Source organism: Perognathus longimembris, chromosome 2, assembly GCF_023159225.1.
Source record: "Perognathus longimembris pacificus isolate PPM17 chromosome 2, ASM2315922v1, whole genome shotgun sequence".
Classification (NCBI taxonomy): Eukaryota; Metazoa; Chordata; class Mammalia; order Rodentia; family Heteromyidae; genus Perognathus; species Perognathus longimembris.
In genome coordinates this window covers 22,407,645-22,428,982 of record NC_063162.1, presented here as the reverse complement: position 1 = coordinate 22,428,982, position 21,338 = coordinate 22,407,645, and the positions used below count along the sequence as shown (strand labels likewise).

Genomic DNA, 21,338 nt, shown 5'->3' with positions numbered 1-21,338 from the left:
TTGACAGAGAAAGAAAAATCATGTGAGGGGCTCAAGAAAGGAAGGGCCAGGCGCCTAGCTCAAGATCCACACACAAAAAAAATCTACAAACTACAAACAGACGCTGAACAGAAAAAAAAAAAAAAAACACATCAACTTAGCTTTAGGGGCTGCCTAGGAAACTCCAAGTGTAATTTAATGTCATGAAATCCAAACATCTCGAGGGTACTTAGTGCACCCCGGCTCTTGGTTTCTAGAGACAGCATCTTGGCAGTACTGTATGTCTAAGTGGAAGTTGAGCAGCATTATAGGAAACATGAATCAAATAACTAAAACAGTTACTTTAAGGCTTGTTTTTTTCTTTGTCTTATACAGAACTATGTAATGTATGTACATAAGGTAGGTAGGTAGTGTTAGGAAAATGGAGCTCAGAAAAGGAATAGGCTGGACTTGTCAACAGGCGAAGACTGTTTATTGAGGAACAGTCAGGAGCACAGACCTCCCTGCAGGGTTTGGGGGTTGTTCGAGGGGGTGAATTTGGGACCAGGCTTATATGGGGTCTGAGCAAGGAAATGAAAGCACCACTAGGTCTAGGAAGTTGGGGCTTTTCCATTTAGCCCCAAAAAGATTGTTTATAGCTGGGCCTAGGTGAATTACCCTGCCTGCATGTCAAAGTAGGTCCTCAAAACCTTGAGGTTTTGCCTAGTGTCTGTATGGGCCTGAGGCAATAGGGTGGGGGGGTCAATCCTTCAGGTAGGGGTGTATGTGTGGTGGGGGAGAGACATTAAAATTTCATCTCGGGGCTGGGGATATGGCCTAGTGGCAAAAGTGCTTGCCCTGGGTTAAATTCCCCAGTATCACATATATAGAAAATGGCCAGAATGGCGCTGTGGCTCAAGTGGCAGAGTGCTAGCCTTGAGCAAAAAGAAGCCAATGACAGTGCTTGGTCCAGGACTGTCAAAAAATTTTTTTTCATCTAAAGTCACTTGTTTACCAGTAGTGGTAAGCATAGATATTACTTATCACCTGAAATATAAGAAAACCCTTGGGAAATATTAGTTTGAGAAAGACCAGCCTATAGTCAAGTGTTTCTCAAGCTTTGATGGCAAGTTATTAGGTTTAGAAATTGATATAGTGGGTCACTGGACACATTAAAACAACAAACTCCACCACTGAATAGATAATATCAGGACTCTGCATATAGGATATATGAGTTTTTGTGTGGGTCTTGAAATGCCTGGCCTTTCCCTTATTTATTTTATTGCTATCATCAAGGTAACATACAAAAGGGTTACAGTTACATAAGTCAGATAAAGAGTGCATTTCTTTTTGGAGAATTTACCCCTTCCCTTGCTCTTTCCCAGTTTTCCCCTCCCATCCCCATCCATAAGTTGTATAGCTCATTTTCTTTTATGTCAGTCCTGGGGCTTGAACTCTGGGACTGAGCGCTATCCCCAAGCCTCTTTGTGCTCAAAACTAGTGCTCTACCACTAGAGCCACAGCACTACTTCTGGCTTTTTCTGAGTGGTTTATTGGAGATAAGAGTCTCACACACTTCTCTACCTGGGTGCCCCCAGCACCCAGCTGTACAGTTCATTTTCAACATACTATCTAGAGAGTACCACTGCTGTATTTCCCCCTCCAGTTCTGTGTCCCTCTTTACCTCCTCCAAAGACAGGTAAACAAATGAAAGAAAATAAAAACAGCAACAAAGGAAAGATCTCTTCTCTCCATTTCCTGGAGTTCATTTAGATAAATATTATTTTACGTGATCAGATGCACATAGGCACTGGCCTTTCCCTTCTTGAGATCTTCAGGTGATGTTTCATAGATGATAAGGCCCTGTGTTCCATCTCCAGACTGTAAAAAACAAACAAAAAAGCCTTAAAGTGATAGGATGGGTGGATGGGAAAGAAATATAAATACAAAATAGACGTTCAAGTCTGTTTCAAGGAAAGAAGAGCCTTTAGAAACTCTCAGCTTTCTAGTTAGTATGTTGAACGTATTTTCACCCTGCAGCCCAAATCTCTATCATTTTTCCTATGCAGCTTAAACAAAGAAGAGCCTTGATGCTTATTGAGGATTTAGATAACTACTTCCCAGTTAAGAAGAGATTTTTAAAATTGTGTTTTCATTATGACTCCATCTCCATTTATTGATCAAGGGATTTCTTGCCTCACTTAACTCCATAATCTGTTGCTTAGATTAAGAATATGTGAAAACTATTGTTAGGTAGCATGAGTACAGACTTTAAAGTGATACCTTAGAGGCTGGATGATTCAAATGCTATAATAAAAAAAAGCAACTAATTGATCATGCAGAACATGCTTTTATGCATTATTCTTCTTTATGGACTGAGCATGCAATGAAATGAATCAGATTAAATGTTTTGTAGATATAGTGTTATAGAAGCAGGAACTTCTTTATGTAGAAACAGTCAATAAAAAGCGCTAAATCAGGATAGGGAATACATGTAAAAAGGCCTTAATAAACAAATGCATGCCATTTATTTCAACACATTTTCAGCACCTGCTTTGTTCTTTTATATGTAAGAAACAATGCTTACAACAGCAGCAATTTCTCAGCTATTAAAAACAGAAAACTAAAAGCCCTTTATTTTGATATTTCCTTTCCTATATTATCACTAACCTCACATATAACTGTACATAAAAGGTTTCTGGCTGAATCAGAGGTGAGTATGTTCACCATTTTCATTCTACCTTCCCCTTTGCCAGTCTGTTGACCACTTTAGTCCTGCTAATTCTTCCTCCCCAGGGCTGCCATGGAAAAGATAGGAGGTAAGTTTTAGGTCGGTTTGGTAGGCTTAGCAACAGAAGCAGTTAGTTCAGTCCTAGTACAGTAAACTTGAAATATTTGTCCAATTTTTTTTTTCATTTTAGATTTTCTTCTTTCCAAGGATTGAGCACCTCTGTTCATGAAAGCTTGTGGTTGGGGCTGGGAATACAGCCTAGTGGTAAAGTGCTCGCCTCTTACACATGAAGCCCTGGGTTCGATTCCTCAGCACCACATGCCTGTGGCTCAAGTAGTAGAGTGCTAGCCTTGGCCAAAAAGAAGCCAGGGACAGTGCTCTGGCCAAGTTCAAGCCCCAGGACTGGCAAAAAAAAAAACAACAACAAAGCTTGTGGTTGGTATTTTGGCTAGTAACAGTTATTACAGTATTAACAGTATTTTCCCCATGTTTGGAAGATTTTTGCTTTTTTTTTTCTTTTAAGATCGTTAACATAATGGAACAGTATTTTTCCTATCCTATCTTTGGAAGATTTTTTTTTTTAGTTGTTGTTTTTTTCCCTATATAGTTCAAACTAGGTTCCAACTCTCTCCTCCTGCCTCAACCTTGAGTTCGTTCTGGGAATTATACAGCTGAGTCACCACAACCAGTTTGGAAGAATCTGTAAGAAGTAAATAGACTGCAAGAAAAATCTACCTATAGGAAAAGGAATCATAATTTACTCAGTGCCAAGTACATGAGAGAATCTAACTCTGTATTTACATTTCTTTTATGGCTTATGATTATGCAGAAAAACGGGTAAAACACTCCCTGTATAGACTTGGGAACTAAGGCTGAGATTCTGTGACCAGTCTCTCAACTTAAAAGGAAAGGAAATCCTTGGGTAACAGCTTGCAGAGCACGAGCCCTTCCCAAAGGACTGGAGACAGCTGGCAGCTTTGACTGGTCAATGCCGTCCACACTTAATTGAAAGCTGACCCCATGTTCCTTTCAAAAATCTCCAAAGGAGCGTGCTGCAGGGGCCTCATGAACAACTAGGGAAGAACAAAACGCTTCTTACGGAATGAAAACTGCGTTTTGTTTTTTTCTTCATTTCAATGGGTTTTTTTTTTTTTTCCTTAGAGAGACAGAGACCCAGAGAGCGAGAGAGCTCTACCTTCAACACTTAACAAGAACCACATCAGACACGCAAGTGTTCAGACAGGGATAACTAGCGAGGAAATGGTGACAGCGTTATGGCCCTTTGGCCTTCGGTGACGACGTAATTTATGCACAACGAGGGCTGAGTGGGGGCACAGTCACGACACCGGGGCCCAAACGTTGGTCATCCTTACTGAGGGAGCTGCAGGTTTGGGTTCGCTTCGGCAAATCTCACCCCCTAGCATACGATAAGCCGGGAGTCGCCAGCTGCCGCAGTGCCCACGACGCCCCCGCTTTTCCCTCCCCTCCCCCGCCCCACGCACCCGCCAAGGCCGACGGGTCCCCGACGCGGAGGCGCGCGCCCCCGCCCCCCCCCGCGCACGTGACTAGCGGGAGAGTGCAGTTTTCCTCCTCCCCGCCCCTTGCCCGAAACCCGGCCTCCTTCTGAGGGGCTGCGGCTTTCTATTGCGCCACCACCAGAATGACCTCCGCGCAAGCCAATCAGAGCCCGAGCCCTCCAGTTAAGGCCCGCCCCCGCTGGTCCTCAGGTTCCTTCCCGCTCACACCGGAGTCACTTCCGAAGAGAGAGAACCGCCATGAAGAGAGAAGGGGGTGCCGCCCACCTCTGCTCCGACAGCGTCCCCGAGTCCCAGCAGCAAGACGGCAACCACGCACCCAGCTTCTCCAGCTACAGCTCATGCCGCCGTCGCCAGCGGCGCCGACATGACAAGGCGCTGCATGCCCGCTAGGCCAGGTTTCCCCTCATCCCCAGCCCCGGGGTCATCGCCCCCGCGCTGCCATCTGAGACCCGGTAGTACCACCCCTGCTGCCTCGGGAAAGAGAACAGAGAGCCCTGGGGACAGGTACCGTGCAGAGGGGTTGAGAAGGGGCCGGGTCGCGGGGGCAAGGGTATGAGGGAGGACTGCGGACCGCCGATCTTAAGTTCCCGCCATCCTCCGCGAGCTCAGGCCTTTGCGTTCCGGGGCCTGCAGGCTCTTGTCCCGCCTCCGCGCGGGTCCTTGTGGGAGTTGGAGTTTTCCTTTTTGTGTGTGTGTATTTGGGGAGCTACTGAGTCTAGTGACCGAATGACCACCATCCTGGCAAAGGCTACAGAGAGCCTACCTTCAGGTGGAACATGACTTTTGTCATGTTGGAGAACTTGGTCTGGGGCCCAACCTATTTGATGGATTTTAAGATAATTTTCTTAGGTGTTCAGTTATGATCCAAGTGATGTGGTAGGTAGTATGAACCATTTTCTATATTCTAGGTGAAATTATGTAAGATGCGAGAGAGAAACCCAAGAATTACTCTGTGTGGTCTTGGGTACACGATAATTCATACTTAAAAGAACGTGCATACTTGAAATGTGATTGTTTTCTCTTGCAGTAACTTTCTACCTCTCCAAGAAACCAGTTTTGTACAGACTTTGCGGGGGGCTATGTCATGAGATGAATTCTCCAAATCACGTCCTCTTAAAATAAAACATATTGAAATTCTCTACCACTTGGGTACTGTCTTTTATTTTAAAAGCTTGTAATAAAAGTTTTACAGTGAATTTATGTTCTATTGTGGTACAGGTCACCTTAATTCTGAAAGCCAGGAAGCCATGAAAAACTAAACGTTTTTAGTAAGTCTTGGCACCACATATAATTTGGCAACCGAAACTAATAGAAGATTATAGTCTTTATTTCACAAAGTGTGAATATTCATAAGTCTTGTTGCAGAAATACTAATATGTTTGATTAACAGGCTGCAGCACCAGACCCCATTGGAGGCTTTGCATAAACAATTTGTCATACCTTTTCTAAAATCCAGTACGTTCTTTGTTCTAACACACCATTTGGCCCCAGAAGTTTTCAGATAATGGTTTGTGGAGCTAATAAAATTGTTTGGTTTCTGTTTACAATTACAAATAAGTGGATGGACATTTCTGTGCATACAAATTTTTAAAAATAGCACCTCTGTAGTGATAACATACCAAGTTTTATCTTTACAGGTTACTGATGTTTTAGTCAATGCCATTTTTCTCTTTTTGATGTATTAATTGAAAAGAAGCTTGACATCTTAATACTTTGAAAATGATACCATTACATTTAATAAGAATGTAAAAATATTTTTAAGGGGCTGGGAATGTGGCTTAGTGGTAGAGTGTTTGCCTAGCGTGCATGAAGCCCTGGGTTCAATTCCCCAGCACCACATAAACAAAAAAAGCCAGAAGTGCACTGTGGCTCAAGTGGTAGAGTGCTAGCCTTGAGCAAAAAGAAACGAGGGACAGTGCTCAAGCCCCTAGGACTGGCAAAGAAAAAAAAAGTATATTTAATATCCCATCTTGAATTAACTTTTTGTTTTTCAGTATTGCTTCTCCACCAATAATGGTATTATCTTTCTCCTTTTAGTAGACCCTTTAGCATTTCTTATTTTGCTCTGTGGTAGAGTTAACTCATCTACTTTATTTTCTGTAAACAAATGTGTGTATTCTTTCATAACCTACCACACACATTCATCTCATAACCTCTTAGATTTTCTGCCAACATCTCAAACATGGTAACCTCTCAATAAACCAACAAAGATACACAAGATATAGGGGAGCTCAACCTAGAATTTGGATTGTTCACGTTTTCACTGAGTACAGTCTTCTAGTGGATAAATGTTTAAAGAAATTGGTATTCTACAGCCTGCCTTTGCAAAATGAGTAATTTTCACTCTCTTTATAATCCCTTTTTTTTTTTATAGCTGACAACTCTACATGGACAAATACTATTAGTTCTGATAATTTAGTTCTATTTTGTTTTGTGCCCATTTAGGACACAGAGATCCTGTTAAAACGTTAAATAATTTTAATTCATTAACTTTCATGTTGCCTTTATTATTGTTCTTGTTTTTCCTAGGTGATGTGTTATTTTTGTTTAAGGATTGTTAGATAAAAAGTAAAAAATCAAACACCAGTTAAGGCACATTCCAAGTTTTACTGATACTTAGACGAACATTGTAGTAGTATGAGCTTAGTACTTTATTTTCTGCCTTTGCCTAGCACATTCCTCTTTAGCCACCTCTCCAAATCAGCCAAATTGCTCATACATTCTGTCATCTGCTGTTATATTCTGAGAGTGTAAGTTTTACTCCACTTTTATAATCTCCATTCAGCAAGTTTCTATTGCTTTGTACCAATCACTGGAAATAACAGGATCAGGTGGCTATCAATATTTTCCTTTCTTTCATATAGCTAACCATTTCAACAAGCACTCATCAATGCCCTGGATTCACATTTCAATCTTTACATTTTAGTACACTAGATTTCATGTCAGTTGTGTTTTCTTAAACTTACAGAAAATGATGTTACATTCTTGAACTTGTATACAGCTTAACAAAGCATAATTACCATTGTCTGAGCTTGATTGAACTATGTAGTGGAATCCAACCTGTAGTCTATATAAATCTTATGTTTTCTTTCCAGTTAATCTGAATTATTGAGGTTTTATTATTTGTTTATGTGATACCATATTAGCTATGCTTTTATTTTCAGGAAGCAGTCAATTATAGATTTCTTCAAACGAGCTTCAAAACAAGGTATGCATATTGCTAATACTTTTGGGGGGGAGGAGGGGGAAGGACTGTTTTAGAATCTGAGAGAGATGGATTCAACTTTGTAACATACCTAAACTTTGAACAGTTTTCAAAATTGTAAGTGAACTATTTTAATGACGATGTGTATTTTTACAAGGATAGTTTAAATTTGAGACAGTTTTTGCTATTTAATGCATTCTTAATGTAAAATATCATTTACTATAATCAATACTGTCTTGATTCTCTACTGCAGTAACTTTTAAGCAGAGCCATGAAAGTGTAGCAACAATATAATGTGGCAAAAGAAGGGTTTATAAAACTAACGTTATTGCCAAATAAACCATGTCTTGAACAACCCATGTGTGCCACTGTGCAAATATTGGTTTGAATTTTTTGTAGTGGCTTTACTATAGTATTTTAAACATTGATGACTAAATATTAGTATAAGGCAATGGCTTATTTTTAGTAACACAATTTGTATGTTTTAATTGGCTATTTTAGACAGACATATGTTGGATTCTCCACAAAAATCAAGCATCAAATATGAAGGAAGTAGATTGCCCATCTCTGGAACAGAGCAATTTGAAAGGAAATTATCCTCACCAAAAAAATCTAAACTCAAAAAGGTGTCGTCTGAAAAAAGCCCTATTTTAGAAGCTTTCATGAAAGGTGTTAAAGAACACCGTAAAGATCCTGGTGTGCATGAGTCACGTAGGCCTTGTGTGTCACTGGCCTCCAAGTATTTACCAAAAGGGACAAATATCTATGTTCCTTCTTCATATCACTTGTCAAAAGACGTGAAGGCACTGAAGAAAAAACATCATCGATCTCCAGAACAAAGGAAATCACTGTTCGTACATGAAAATAGGGAAAAGAATGATAGAGATCGATGCAAGACCAGTGCAGACTCCAAAAAGCAGACCACAGTGACAGACACTGACATCTTTAAGAACAGCCCCAGAAGTCTTAGTAGCAGGAGCAGCCTATCCAGACACCACCCAGGAGAAAGCCCACTGGGAGCTAAGTTCCAGTCATCACTAGCTTCTTACTGCAGAGAACGAGAACTGAAGAGGTTGAGAAAGGAACAGATGGAGCAAAGAGTCAACTCAGAAAACTCTTTCTCAGAAACAAGCAGTCTTTCCTTGAAATCTTCTAATGTAGAAAGAAAATGTAAACCAAGGCAGGAACAGAGTAAACAGAATGATGTCATACCTGGAAAGAGCAATCTTTCAAACCTGGTATGTACAGTAATTTTTACGGAATTAGCTTTACCATTACTATGTCATATATAGAATAGTAAATTTAAAAGTAGATAATTGCTGTATCATATTAGTATAGATTTCTGGAAATACTGATGTACAAGTTGTATACAAAAGTTGGTTTCATTAGGATTCCACCAACCACCCTTCATTCAGTTCATAAATAGCAATTTGGTGGGGTGAGGGGTTGTTTTGTTTTGCTTTTTTCAGAAAAGGAACAAAGTTTTGGGATTTTTTTGTTGTTGTTGTTTTGTTGCCAGTCCTGGAGTTTGAACTCAGGATTTGGGCACAATTCCTGAGCCTTTTGGGTTTTTTTTGGTTGGGTCATGAGGCTTGAACTCTGGGCCTGGGCGCTGTCCCTGAGCTCTCCAGCTCAAGGCTAGCACTCTACCACTTGAGCAACAGTGCCACTTCTAGTTTTCTGAGTGGTATATTGAAGATAAAAGGCTCATGGACTTTTCTGCCTAGGCTGGCTTTGAACTGAGATCTTCAGATCTCAGCCTTCTGAGTGGCTAGGATTACAGGCATGAGCCACAGACAGGTGCCGGCTTCCTTGAGCCTTTTTGCTAAAGGATGGCACTCTAGCACTTGCCACAGCTCCACTTCCAGCTTTTTTCAGGTCATTAATTAGAGGTAAGAGTCTCAAGCTTTCTTACCTGGGCTAGCTTCAAAACGTGATCCACAGCTCTCAGACTTTGAGCCACCAGTACCCAGTTTGTCTTTTCTTTTTTGGTACTGAGTACCGAACCCAGCACATTATACTTGGTAGGCTATCGCTTTGCCACTGAACTTCATGTCAGCCCTCAAAAATTTTTACCAGGGGCTGGGAATATGGCCTAGTGGCAAGAGAGCTTGCCTCATATACATGAAGCCCCGGGTTCAATTCCCCAGTACCACATATATGGAAAATGGCCAGAAGTGGCGCTGTGGCTCAAGAGGCAGAGTGCTAGCCTTGAGCAAAAAGAAGCCAGGGACAGTGCTCAGGCCCTGAGTCCAAGACCCAGGACTGGCAAAAAAAAAAAAAAGAAAAATTTTATCAGGAAAATTAGCATTGTTTATTTGGCAAGTACAGTCATTTTGAAGTTCTGAATTGCTGGGTAGAAATAGAATGGAAAATCTCATCATCACTAGTTTAGATTATATATAAATTTTAATTGAGTGTGGGTCTTGGAAAACTTAGATGACAACAGAAGAATTCTTTATAAAATTTAAACTAGGGGCTGGGATGTAGCTCAATGGCAAAGTGCTTGCTTAGCAAGTGCAGTGTCCTGGGTTCGATCCCCAGTTCCCTCCCCCCCCCAAAAAAAATTAAACTAGATGAGGAAAGAAACATCCCTCTCAGCCAGACACGCTGGAGGTTCACACCTATAATCCTGAGGATTGTGGTTCAAAGCTAGCCCAGCCAGGAAAGTCTGTGAAACTCATCTCCAAAAACATACTCAGAAAAAGCCAAAAGTGGCACTGTGGGTCAAATGGTAGAGCCACTAACCTTACTTACGCCTGAGAAGCTCAGGGATAGTGTTCGAGCTGCAGGAACAAGAAAGAAAAAAAAAATCTCTCCCCTAGAGAGATAAATTGTTAATTTTGAAGTACTTTATGTACAGAGCAAATAAAGGAAGTCAGATGTCAAGGAAGTACAATGCTAAGCCAGTTGTGGTGTGTGCACTTGTAACCTCATCATTATTACTAGCAAAGCCAGACTGGGCTACTGTATAATCAGATACTGTCTTAAAAAAAAATAAGCAACCTCTTTTATTTTAGAATTTAAACTTTACCTCTAAATATAGACCCTTTTATTCAGTCTAGAAATCTGTTTAAATGTTACAAAGAAAAGTTTAACTTCTCTACTGTCCAAAATTCCTAATCATTTCTCCTTTTCCTGGTAGGAAAATGGACATCCCTCAAGAAAAAGATCCTCTTCTGATTCATGGGAGCTTACTTCAGGTAGAATCAAAATTTAATTTATGAACTAAATAAGTTTGCATGTTTTATTTTCCTTTTCTTTCTTTCTTTCTTTTTTTTTTTTTTTTTTTTGCCAGTCCTAGGGTTTGGATTCAGGGCCTGAGTACTGTCCCTGGCTTCTTTTTGTTCAAGGCTACCATTCTACCACTTGAGCCACAGCACTACTTCTGGCTTTTTCTGTTTATGTGATGCTGAGGAATTGAGCCCACACTTCATGCATGCTAGGCAAGCACTCTACTGCTAAGCCACATTCCCAGCCCCTTGTTTTTCTGTTTTGAAACAGGATCTCCCAATGCAATGCTAAGCTTGCATCTTTTTTTTTTTTTGGTCAGTCCTGGGCCTTGGACTCAGGGCCTGAGCACTGTCCCTGACTTCTTCCTGCTCAAGGCTAGCACTCTGCCACTTGAGCCACAGCGCCGCTTCTGGCCGTTTTTTCTGTATATGTGGTGCTGGGGAATCGAACCTAGGGCCTCGTGTATCCGAGGCAGGCACTCTTGCCACTAGGCTATATCCCCAGCCCCTAAGCTTGCGTCTTAATGATACTGCTTTTAAAAGTAAATATGTGGGGCTGCGAATATGGCTGGCTTAGTGGTAGAGTGCTTAGCCTAGCACACATGAAGCCCTGGGTTCAATTCCCCAGTACCACATAAACAAGAAACTGGAAGTGGTGCTGTGGCTCAAGTAGTAGAGTGCTAGCCTTGAGCAAAAAGAAGCTCAGGGACAGTGCTCAGGCCCTGAATCCAAACCCCAGGACTGGCAAAAAAAAAAAAAAGTTCAGATATACAGTTCCCTTTCTACAAGTGAGTTTTGTCACCTTAATTTACCTCTTAATTGTGAATTCAGAGTTTGGCAAAATGATTAAATCCTCTTGGGCTGGGGATATGGCCTAGTGGCGAGAGAGCTTGCCTCGTATACATGAGGCCCTGGGTTCGATTCCAGCACCACATATACAGAAAATGGCCAGAAGTGGCGCTGTGGCTCAAGTGGCAGAGTGCTAGCCTTGAGCAAAAAGGAAGCCAGGGACAGTGCTCAGGCCCTGAGTCCAAGGCCCAGGACTGGCCAAAAAAAAAAAAAAAAAAAAAGAATAATCCTCTTTTAGAAAGGCCTGACACTGGTGACTCATGCCTGTCATCCTAGCTACTCAGGCTGAGATATGAGGATCACAGTTCAAAGCCAGCTCGGGCAGGAATAGAACATCCATGAAATTCATACCTCCAAATAGCTATCAGAAAACTGGAAGTAGCACTGTGGCTCAAAGTGGCAGAGCTCTAGCCTTGTGAGAAAAAGCCTAGGGACAGCACCAGGACTTGTAACTGACTTTTTTTTTTTTTTTAAGTCCTAGTGTCAAGTGTGATGGTATATGCCTATAATCAGTCCCCCCTCACCCCCGCCCCCCCAAAAAAAGGTTCTTAAGCCAGGTGCCAGTGGCTCACCCCTATAGCTCTAGCCACTGAGAAGATTGAGATCAAGAAAATCAAGATTCAGGCCCAGCTAAGGCAAAAAAGGTTGAGAGATTCCATCTCTAAAATAAGCGACCAAAAGCAGGGATGGAGTTGTGGCTCATTTGGTAATGCCAGCTATGAGGAAGAAAGCCAAGCAAGAATGTGAGCCTCTGAATTCAAACCTTGGTATTAACCAGCATACACAATAAACCCAGAGCTTGAATTTAGTATGCATAATCTGTGGTTTATCTTGCCATCTCTCTGCTTTCTTCAAGAATTCTTTTTATTTTTTCCTTAAAGAATTCTCAAAAATGTGATTCTCGTTTTACTTCTGAATCCTCGATTCTATCAAGAAGTATGATTCTTACCACCAGGCATAATGCACAAGCCTGTAATCCCAGCACTCAGCAGATGGAAGCAGGAGGATTTTAAATTTTAAGGCCTGTCTAGCTGCATAGTAAGACATTGTGAAAAAAAAAAAAGAAAAATATTCCTATATCCTTAGAATTGTGGACATAGTTCTTGATATTATATTGAATATGTTTTATATAAGAATGAATTGTTTCACTGATCCAGAACAGTGTTTCTCTTGTTTTTCCCCCTCCCCAGTTTTTGTTGTTGTTGTTGTTTTTGTTTTGTTTTGTTTTTTGAGACAGATTCACTATTAGTGAGGGCAGGCCTGAAAATAGAGACCCCCTCCTCCCTCTGACTGTGCTGGGATTACACCACATTTAATTTATATATTGCAAGTTTAAAAGCTCTTCCTGGGCATGGTGGTGCACATCTGTAATCCAGATCTTAGAATTCGAAAATAGACCCTCTTTTGGGGAAAAAAAATAACACAACAAAACTAATAGCTCTTAATAAGCTAACTTGTTTTTTGTTTTGTTTTGTTTTTTTTTTGGGGGGGGGGGGCAGTCCTGGGGCTGAACTCAGCGTCTGAGCACTATCCCTGGCTTCTTTTTGCTCAAGGCTAGCACTCTGCCAACTTGAGCCACAGCACCACTTCTGGCCTTTTCTATATATATGGTGCTGAGGAATCAAACCTAGGGCTTATGTATACGAGGCAAGCACTCTTGCTACTAGTCCATATTCCCAGCCCTTAACGTGTTTTAAAGTTATTCTATAAATACCTTTTGTGTCCTGAATTTATCCCGAATAATTCCTGAGCAAAGCAGAAATTTCTCATAATACAGATGTATATGTTATCTGTCTTCTGTAGAAAATTGGAATAAAGCTCAAACCAGCAGCTCTGGAGTTATCTTTGTTACAGCACACTAAATAGTATAACTTCTCCAAGTCTTCTATTTTAGTCATTTGTAAATTATCACGGCCTCCCATATGCACCTGTTTATGTGCTAAGGATTAAACTCCTGGCACCCAGACATATAGTGTATAAGCACATGCTCTACCTTTGAGCTTTGAGCTGTGCCCAAGTGCTGTTCCTTTTTTTTTTTTTTTTTGGCCAGTCCTGGGCCTTGGACTCAGGGCCTGAGCACTGTCCCTGGCTTCTTCCCGCTCAAGGCTAGCACTCTGCCACTTGAGCCACAGCGCCGCTTCTGGCCGTTTTCTGTATATGTGGTGCTGGGGAATCGAACCTAGGGCCTCGTGTATCCGAGGCAGGCACTCTTGCCACTAGGCTATATCCCCAGCCCCGCTGTTCCTTTTTTAAAAGGCATTTCAGAAAACTGAATGAGCATAGAATGATTACATTAGGTAGTTTGTAGATGTCTGTGAAAGATAACTTTGGGGGTCATTTGTTTAATTGATTGGTTAATTTCATTTTACAAATTAAAATTCCCAGATGATATATTTACTAAAACTGCCAAATAATAGTTGCCTAACTCTCAAATGGGCTTTGGGGGCTTGTTTACTTTTTTTCTGTTTGTTTTTTTATTGGTAGTAGGTTTGTATATGCTAGGCAAACCCTATTCTACTGATTTAAGTCCTTTTCCCTTTTTTCTTTTTGAGACATAATGCCACTATTGTAGTCCAGACAGACCTCAAACTTTTTTTTTCATTACCAGGATCATGAACTCTTGCTTGCTCATCTTGCTTACTCATGGCTGGTGTTCTATTTCTTGAGCACTTTTTTAAAACAAGCTTTTTACAGGTTAACTGGACATTGAATTCCATGGACTTTTCTGTCTGGACTGGCTTTGAACCACAATCCTCTATATTTCAGCCTCCTTAGTAGCTTCAGTTACAACTATGAACCACCAGTACCTATCTGGCCTTAAACTTTTATTCTTCCTGCCTCCTAAGTACCTACATTACACACAATTACCAGCACATTGTTCTTGTTTGGGTATATTTACAATCAAATTTTTGGAGAGTGGAAATATACAGAAATATAATTTAGGGAAATTTGATTTTGAGAATAACCATGGTCACATAGTTGTTGGTTTTTGTTTGCTTGCTTGATTTTTGTAGTGCTGGTATCAGACCTAGGGCCTACAGCTTCATGCATGCTAGATAGGCACTCTACCACTAAGTACCACTGAGTTGTATACCCAGCAGTGGTGGATTTTTTTTGTGTGTGTGTGCCAGTCCTGGGGCTTGAACTCAGGGCCTGGGCACTGTCCCTAAGCTTTTTTGCTCAAGGCTAATACTTTAACATTTGAGCCATAGCTCCACTTCAAGTTTTTGGTGGTAAATTGGACTTGAGAGTCTCATGGACTTTTCCTGCCTGGAATGGCTTTAAACCATGATCCTCAGTTCTCATCTTCCAGACTAGCCAAGATTATAGGTGTGAGCCACCAGCACCTGGCTAGATTTTTGTTGTTGGTGGTGATTGGTTGACTTTTGAGGTAGGATCTTACTGTATAGCCAGCCTGATCTTGATCTATACAATTCAAGCTAGCCTCAAATTTGTGATACTCCTGTCTCTGCTTCCCAAGTGCTAAGAGTAGAAAAAGTTACAATTTTTCTGTGTTGAACTACTTTTTCTTTAACTACTTTCTTATATACCAAAGTAGTATTATACTTATAGATGTAGAAGTGTTACAATTTCAGGGACAAGGTAATCCTGAGCTTCAAGAGAATATCTACTTTTGCTAGAAGTGGAGCTTTGGCTCAAGTAGTAGAGCAGTAGCCTTGAGCATAAAAACCCAGGGACAGCTCCCAGGTTTTGAGTTCAAATTCCAGGACTAGCACGCACACATGCACACACACAGACACAGATGAAATACCTTTGGAATCTTTTCATTACTACAAATATGCATTTATTAATGTTTTAGAGATTGGTACCTTTAATCAGATACTAAACTTGTAATAGCTTTGGAATGAAAATGAGTGTTTTATCAGTAGCTTTAAATTTCTTGGATACTACAGTTAATCATTTTATAAATGATAATATTCTTTCCTCATTCCATATATGGCAAATAATACCAGTATAAGCTTTTAAAATTTAAGCTTTTCTCAAAAAGGACAGTATACTTTTCACTAATCTGACAAAAATTAAATTTTAGCAGGCTCTAAGCAGAATAAATTTTCTGACAAAAGAAAAAGGAACTCTGTGGATTCAGATCTGAAAAGCACAAGAGAATCTATGATACCTAAGGCAAAAGAGTCCTTTGAGAAGCATCCTGATAGATCTCCGAATAATTTTGTAAGACATATTGCATTGAAGATACCTGGTGATGTGCTACGCTTGGAAGATATATCAAAGGAACCCAAGGATGAAACTGATCGCTCTTCTGCAAACTTGGCACCTTCAAAGTCTGGCCACCATTCTTCTAGGAATAGTGACCAAAATCGTGTGACAAGTACCAAAGAGACTAAGATACAGAAACCCCACTTACCTTTACCTCAGGAAAAATCTACAATTAAAAAATCTAGCAACCTTCAGAAGAATAAAACTGCTAGTTCTCTGACATCAAAAGAAGAGACAAAATTTCTACCTTTACTTTCTCATGTTCCAAATGCTGGTTCCTCTCGAGTCCCACTAGATGCTAAAAATTGCACTCAAGTTCCTAAAAAAGAGAAAGATCGCTCCTCATCTAAAGAATGTTCTGGGCATTCTGCAGAACCATCCAAACACAAGGAACACAAAGAAAAGACTAATAAGGCTGACTCTAATGTGTCTTCAGGGAAAATTCCTGGGGGATCTTTGCATTCAGAATATAGCATTCCTGCAAAGTCTCCCCCAGCTGCTTTGGAAGTTGTGCCATGTGCCCCGGGCCCTACGGTACCTTCAGTTACAGCCCCTTCAGATAAAGAGAGTTCAGGAAATCTCAGTGCAGGTAGCAGTGCACAGAAAAGAAAATTCAGGGGTGATTTTGATAGTGATGAAGAAAGTTTAGGTTACAATCTAGACAGTGACGAGGAAGAGGAAACATTAAAATCACTGGAAGAAATAATGGCTTTGAACTTCAATCAGACTCCTACAACTTCAGAAAAGCCTCCTCTTCCCAAGGGGCTTAGATCTCAGTCATCAGACTACACAGTAAGACATTTTATGACTTTTTTTGTTGTTGTTGTTAGTTGTAGAGTAAAAATGGAATCATTAGTGAAATGACAGTTTGTTAAAATTTATCTTTAAATTTAGTATTTATTACAACTCATTATTAGACTGAATCTGATATAATTCTTACTTGGTAAATGACTTTCCCTTATCCTTAGTTTTATTGCTGTAAATCAGTGGTCTCCAAACTTTATTGATCACACTTTTTTAGTAAAAATTTTTTGAGCATGTGCCCAATATGTATGTGTACTTATAGATTATATACATGTACCACTATGATACTGTGTGCTTTCTAAGTATATGCAAAAACAAAATTTAAAGGGAAAAGGATTTATAAGTATTTTCTATAGAGTTATGTAGAAGTTACTATAGACTAAGTTCTACTGGAGTTTCTATAGAAGTTCCATATAAATAGAAGTTCTATTATTTTCTTCCTGCACCCCAATGGATCACCTTGCACACCCCCTGCTTTGGAGACCACTGCTGTAAATGAAGGTAGAGTGTAGAAATGTTGTTAATTGTGGTGTGCAATTTTATTTATAAAGTGCTTCATTCTATCTTGGGAGTAAGCTAAATTCTAAGGTGTCTTTAAATTTGGTGGGGAGGGTGTTACTATTCATAGTAACACCTAAGAATTGGTAGTTTTATTCCACTGAAATAGAACTTAGGAGTCAAGATAGGGTAGCCACAGAGTCCTTGGGTTATTTGCAGTCAGATTGTAAGGCTAACAGGGTTTTGTAAGTAGTGTCTTTCCTAATAGTAAGATCAAATTGCCTGCAGTACAAAATACTAGATTTAAAGCATGATGGTGAAAATTCTCCCGTAAGAAATGTGTATCTTGGCCCAGGTTATTGAAGTAGAAGATAGTCTTTAGCACTACACATCTCAGTTCTTCTAAGATTTTGTTACAAATTGTTTTTAAATTTTCTTCTTGTTTTAGGAACATGTTCATAGTGGAACTTATACAAATACTTTAGAGCGTCTTGTGAAGGAAATGGAAGATACACAAAGGTTGGTTAGCATTATGATTAATTTTCTAAATTTTTCACATACTGCTTGTTTCTTAATATACATTTAAAAATTCATGAAATATGTTAAAAATGAGAAAAATCATGAGAAATTGGTATGCATTTTATGTTAGTACTGTTGAAATAGTTGTCAACTATGTTATAGTTTTCAACTGTATTCTCCTGTTTATAAGCTGGACCCAGAACCCCAGATTTCTTTTACACTATTCTGTGTTTTGCATTAATCATATAAGCTCTTTCTGTGTTTACCAAAACTAGTATCCTGTAACTGAAATTCTTGATCAAAATCAGGTGTAGAATATACTTTAAGTGTAAGATAAATTCAGTACATTGATGATGTACATCCATCACCCCCATCTAGCTCCAAAACTTCATTTTCCCATCTTCCTTATCCATCTTTCTTTCTTTTTTTGCCAGTCCTGCGACTTGGACTGCCTGAGCACTGTCCCTGGTTTCTTTTTGCTCAAGGCTAGCACTCTGCCACTTGAGCCACAGCGCCACTTCTGGCTTTTTCTATATAATCTGGTGCTGAGGAATCGAACCCAGGGCTTCATGTATATGAGGCAAGCACTCTTGCCACTAGACAATATTCCCAGCCCCTCCTTATCCATTTTTCTTGATGCTGCTTTTAAATATCAACTAAAGTTTTTGTTTTGTTTTTTAATTTTAAGAATAAACTATTATGGTATTCTTTCAATTCTCAGGCTAGATGAACTACAGAAGCAATTACAAGAAGATATAAGGCAGGGCCGAGGCATTAAATCTCCAATCAGACTTGGTGATCAAGACAGTACAGATGATGAGGATGGCCTCTTGGAAGAACACAGGTACATCACTTTTCATATGTGCATATATATATGGGCATGACATATGCTGTGCCCTTTACATGAGACTACATTTTGTAGTCTCATTTTTGTAAAATAATTGAGTCATTGCTGACAGTTTGCATAGTGAGTAATATACCTGGGGTTTGTTGAAAAGGATATAGTCGATTCAAGTTACATCTTTTCTCCTGGTTATTGTTTCTTTTCATACAGACATATTTAGTGACCTTTGACAATTAGCAGAATGTAAAGATTTTTTCTGTACCCATCTTTTTAGTATAAAAATGTATGCAGGTAACTACTCAGTATTTAATGCCTTTTTTTGTATTTCAGGGAATTTCTAAAGAAATTTTCAGTTACAATTGATGCTATTCCTGATCATCATCCTGGTGAAGAAATATTTAATATCCTAAATTCTGGAAAAATTTTTAATCAGTACACCTTGGATTTAAGGGACTCTGGTTTTATCGGACAAAGTGCTGTAGAAAAGCTAATTCTCAAGTAAGTAGAAAGTAGACGTTTTGCTTTCTACTATGTAAAAAATAACTAAAAATGTTTTGACCAGGGGCTGGGAATATGGCCTAGTGGTAAAGTTACTCGCCTTGTATACATGAAGCCCTGGGTTCGATTCCTCAGCACCACATATATAGAAAAAGCCAGAAGTGGCGCAGTGGCTCAAGTGGTAGAGTGCTAGCCTTGAGCAAAAAGAAGCTCAGGGACAGTGCTCAGGCCCTGAGTTCAAACTCCAGGACTGGCAAAAAACAAAACAAAATGTTTTGACCAATGTAATCTAAAATCTAGTTTGTATTGTGACTTATGTTGTTTCTTTTTTTTTTTATTGTCAAACAGAGGTTACAGTTTCATACGTTAGGCATTGGATACATTTCTTGTACTATTTGTTATCTCCTCCCTCATTCCCCCCTCCTCCCTCTCCTTTCCTTCTCCCCCACCAACAGTTGTTCAATTGGTTTACACCAAACAGTTTTGCAAGCTTTGCTTTTGTCCTATATTGTTTCTTAATCTTTTTATTTGCTATTAGTCTTTGTGTGTGTGGTTTTTTTTTTATGTCAGAATGGGCCTTGAACAAGGAAGTGAGACATTGTCTCAAAAGAAACAAAACTCTGGGCTGGGAATGTGGCTTAGTGGTAGAGTCCTTGGCTAGCGTGCATGAAGCCCTGGGTTCAATTCCTCAGCAGAAGAAGCCAGAGACAGTGTGCAGGCCTTCAGTCCAAGCCCCCCCCAAAAAAGAAAAAGAAACAAAAATCCTCAGCAGGAGCTTAACTAGAAATGTATTTATTACTTAAGTGATAGAAATAAGTCAGACACTGATACACTGCTTTCACCTTTTGTATTTCTTCTCTACCATTTTTAGCACCTTACTGCTTTAGGTGCAGTTGGAGCACTAATAATCTATCTCCATGCCAACCTAGTATGATTTCTCTCAGTGCCTAACTCCAATCTAGAAAGATCACATTAATTTTGATGCTGAGTTTTAATAAATATGTCCCCTAAGTGGCATAAGCAGATATCTTGAGACTTAAACTTTCAGCACTGTCTGACAGTGTAGCTTTGTCCATCAGCTAATAGTGGATCCCAGCTAAAAGGCTGAGTCAGCTTTAGATCACTAGTTGAATTTTTTTGTTGTTGTTGTTGGTTGTGGGGCTTGAACTCAGGGCTTAGGTGCTGAACAGACCCTTTTTGCTCAAGGCTAGTGCTCTACCACTTGAGCCACAGCCTCATGTCTGTGTTTTGAGTGGTTAATAGGAGATGAGTCTCACAAGGATTTTTTTGCCTGTGCTGACTTTGACTTTGAACTGTGATCCTCAGATCGCAGCCTCCTAAGTAGCTAGGATTATAAGCATGAGCTATATATCAAGGGTGTAGCAGCCTGGCTACACCAATTGGATTTTTTAATGAGTAACTCACCGTCTTGGTGTAGAATCCACCTCCATAGAATGAGGATAATTTGCTTAACTCTTTTTTTTGCCAGTCCTGGGGCTTGAACTATCCCTGGCTTCTTTTTGCTCAAGGCTAGCACTTTACCACTTGAGCTACAGCGCCACTTCTGGCCTTTTCTGTTTGTGTGGTCCTGAGGATTTGAACCCAGGGCTTTATGTATGCGGGGCAAGCACTCTACCACTAAGTCATATTCCCAGCCCAATTTGCTTAACTCTTATTGTCTCAGATGTGGTGGTGGTGATAGAAGTATTTTACCATGAGAGTAACGGTTATAATTCATTTTACCTTATTTTTTCAGATCAGGAAAAACGGATCAGATTTTTTTGACAACACAGGGGTTTCTTACCTCTGCTTACCATTATGTCCAATGTCCTGAACCTGTGTTAAAGTGGCTGTTTCGGGTAAGAGAAGTGTTTGAAGAATTACTCTGCTCTAAATTCCTAATCAAAACCAAACTTCTAAATAGATTTTTTTTGTACATTACTGAAGAAAAGTAATTTAGTATAGCAACCAATTATTTCATTGCATTAGAATGAGACCAGAAAAAGAGATTTTAAAGAAATGATAATGCAGATCTTGTACAGAATAGTCGGTCATATTTACATATTTAGACATTTTATCACTCTAGTAAATAACTGTTAATATGATGTAGTTTTAGAGTAGTTTTCTAAATGGCTTGCATTCCTGAATTTCTTTTTAAGTTTTTCATGTTTATGGGAGTACTTAATGTTCATTTTTCAGGGTTTTCAACAGTATATTAATATTAACTAAGGATATTAATATTAGTTAGGAATATTCTTGCATGTATTTTCGTGCAAATCTATTTCTTTTCCTATTTATATGTGCCCTTAAATCCATGTAAATTATATTTTTGTTGTGTAAGTAGCAGCTTAAAAAATATCAATAGTTTTAATTTTAAACACTCTTGATGTTCCTCTAGACAGGAGTAGAAATTATTGCTTTTTAC

General features: G+C 39.6%; 1 protein-coding gene across 4 annotated transcripts in view; it reads left to right on the top strand.

Annotated features, from left to right (window-relative positions):
* Positions 1 to 21,338, top strand: part of Slf2 (SMC5-SMC6 complex localization factor 2) — a 65,099-nt gene that overhangs the window by 12,208 nt on the left and 31,553 nt on the right. The window contains exons 1-9 of one of the 4 annotated variants that reach the window (XM_048338441.1): positions 4,379 to 4,731; positions 7,392 to 7,435; positions 7,934 to 8,670; positions 10,578 to 10,635; positions 15,569 to 16,542; positions 17,501 to 17,571; positions 18,293 to 18,415; positions 18,746 to 18,913; positions 20,670 to 20,772. In XM_048338441.1, the coding sequence (XP_048194398.1) occupies positions 4,592 to 4,731; positions 7,392 to 7,435; positions 7,934 to 8,670; positions 10,578 to 10,635; positions 15,569 to 16,542; positions 17,501 to 17,571; positions 18,293 to 18,415; positions 18,746 to 18,913; positions 20,670 to 20,772 (2,418 nt within the window). In that variant the 5' untranslated portion in view covers positions 4,379 to 4,591. Of the gene's footprint in view, positions 1 to 4,268; positions 4,916 to 7,391; positions 7,436 to 7,933; positions 8,671 to 10,577; positions 10,636 to 15,565; positions 16,543 to 17,500; positions 17,572 to 18,292; positions 18,416 to 18,745; positions 18,914 to 20,669; positions 20,773 to 21,338 lie in introns of those variants that run through there. The other 3 variants (XM_048338440.1, XM_048338442.1, XR_007209872.1) reach the window with 3 other exon arrangements.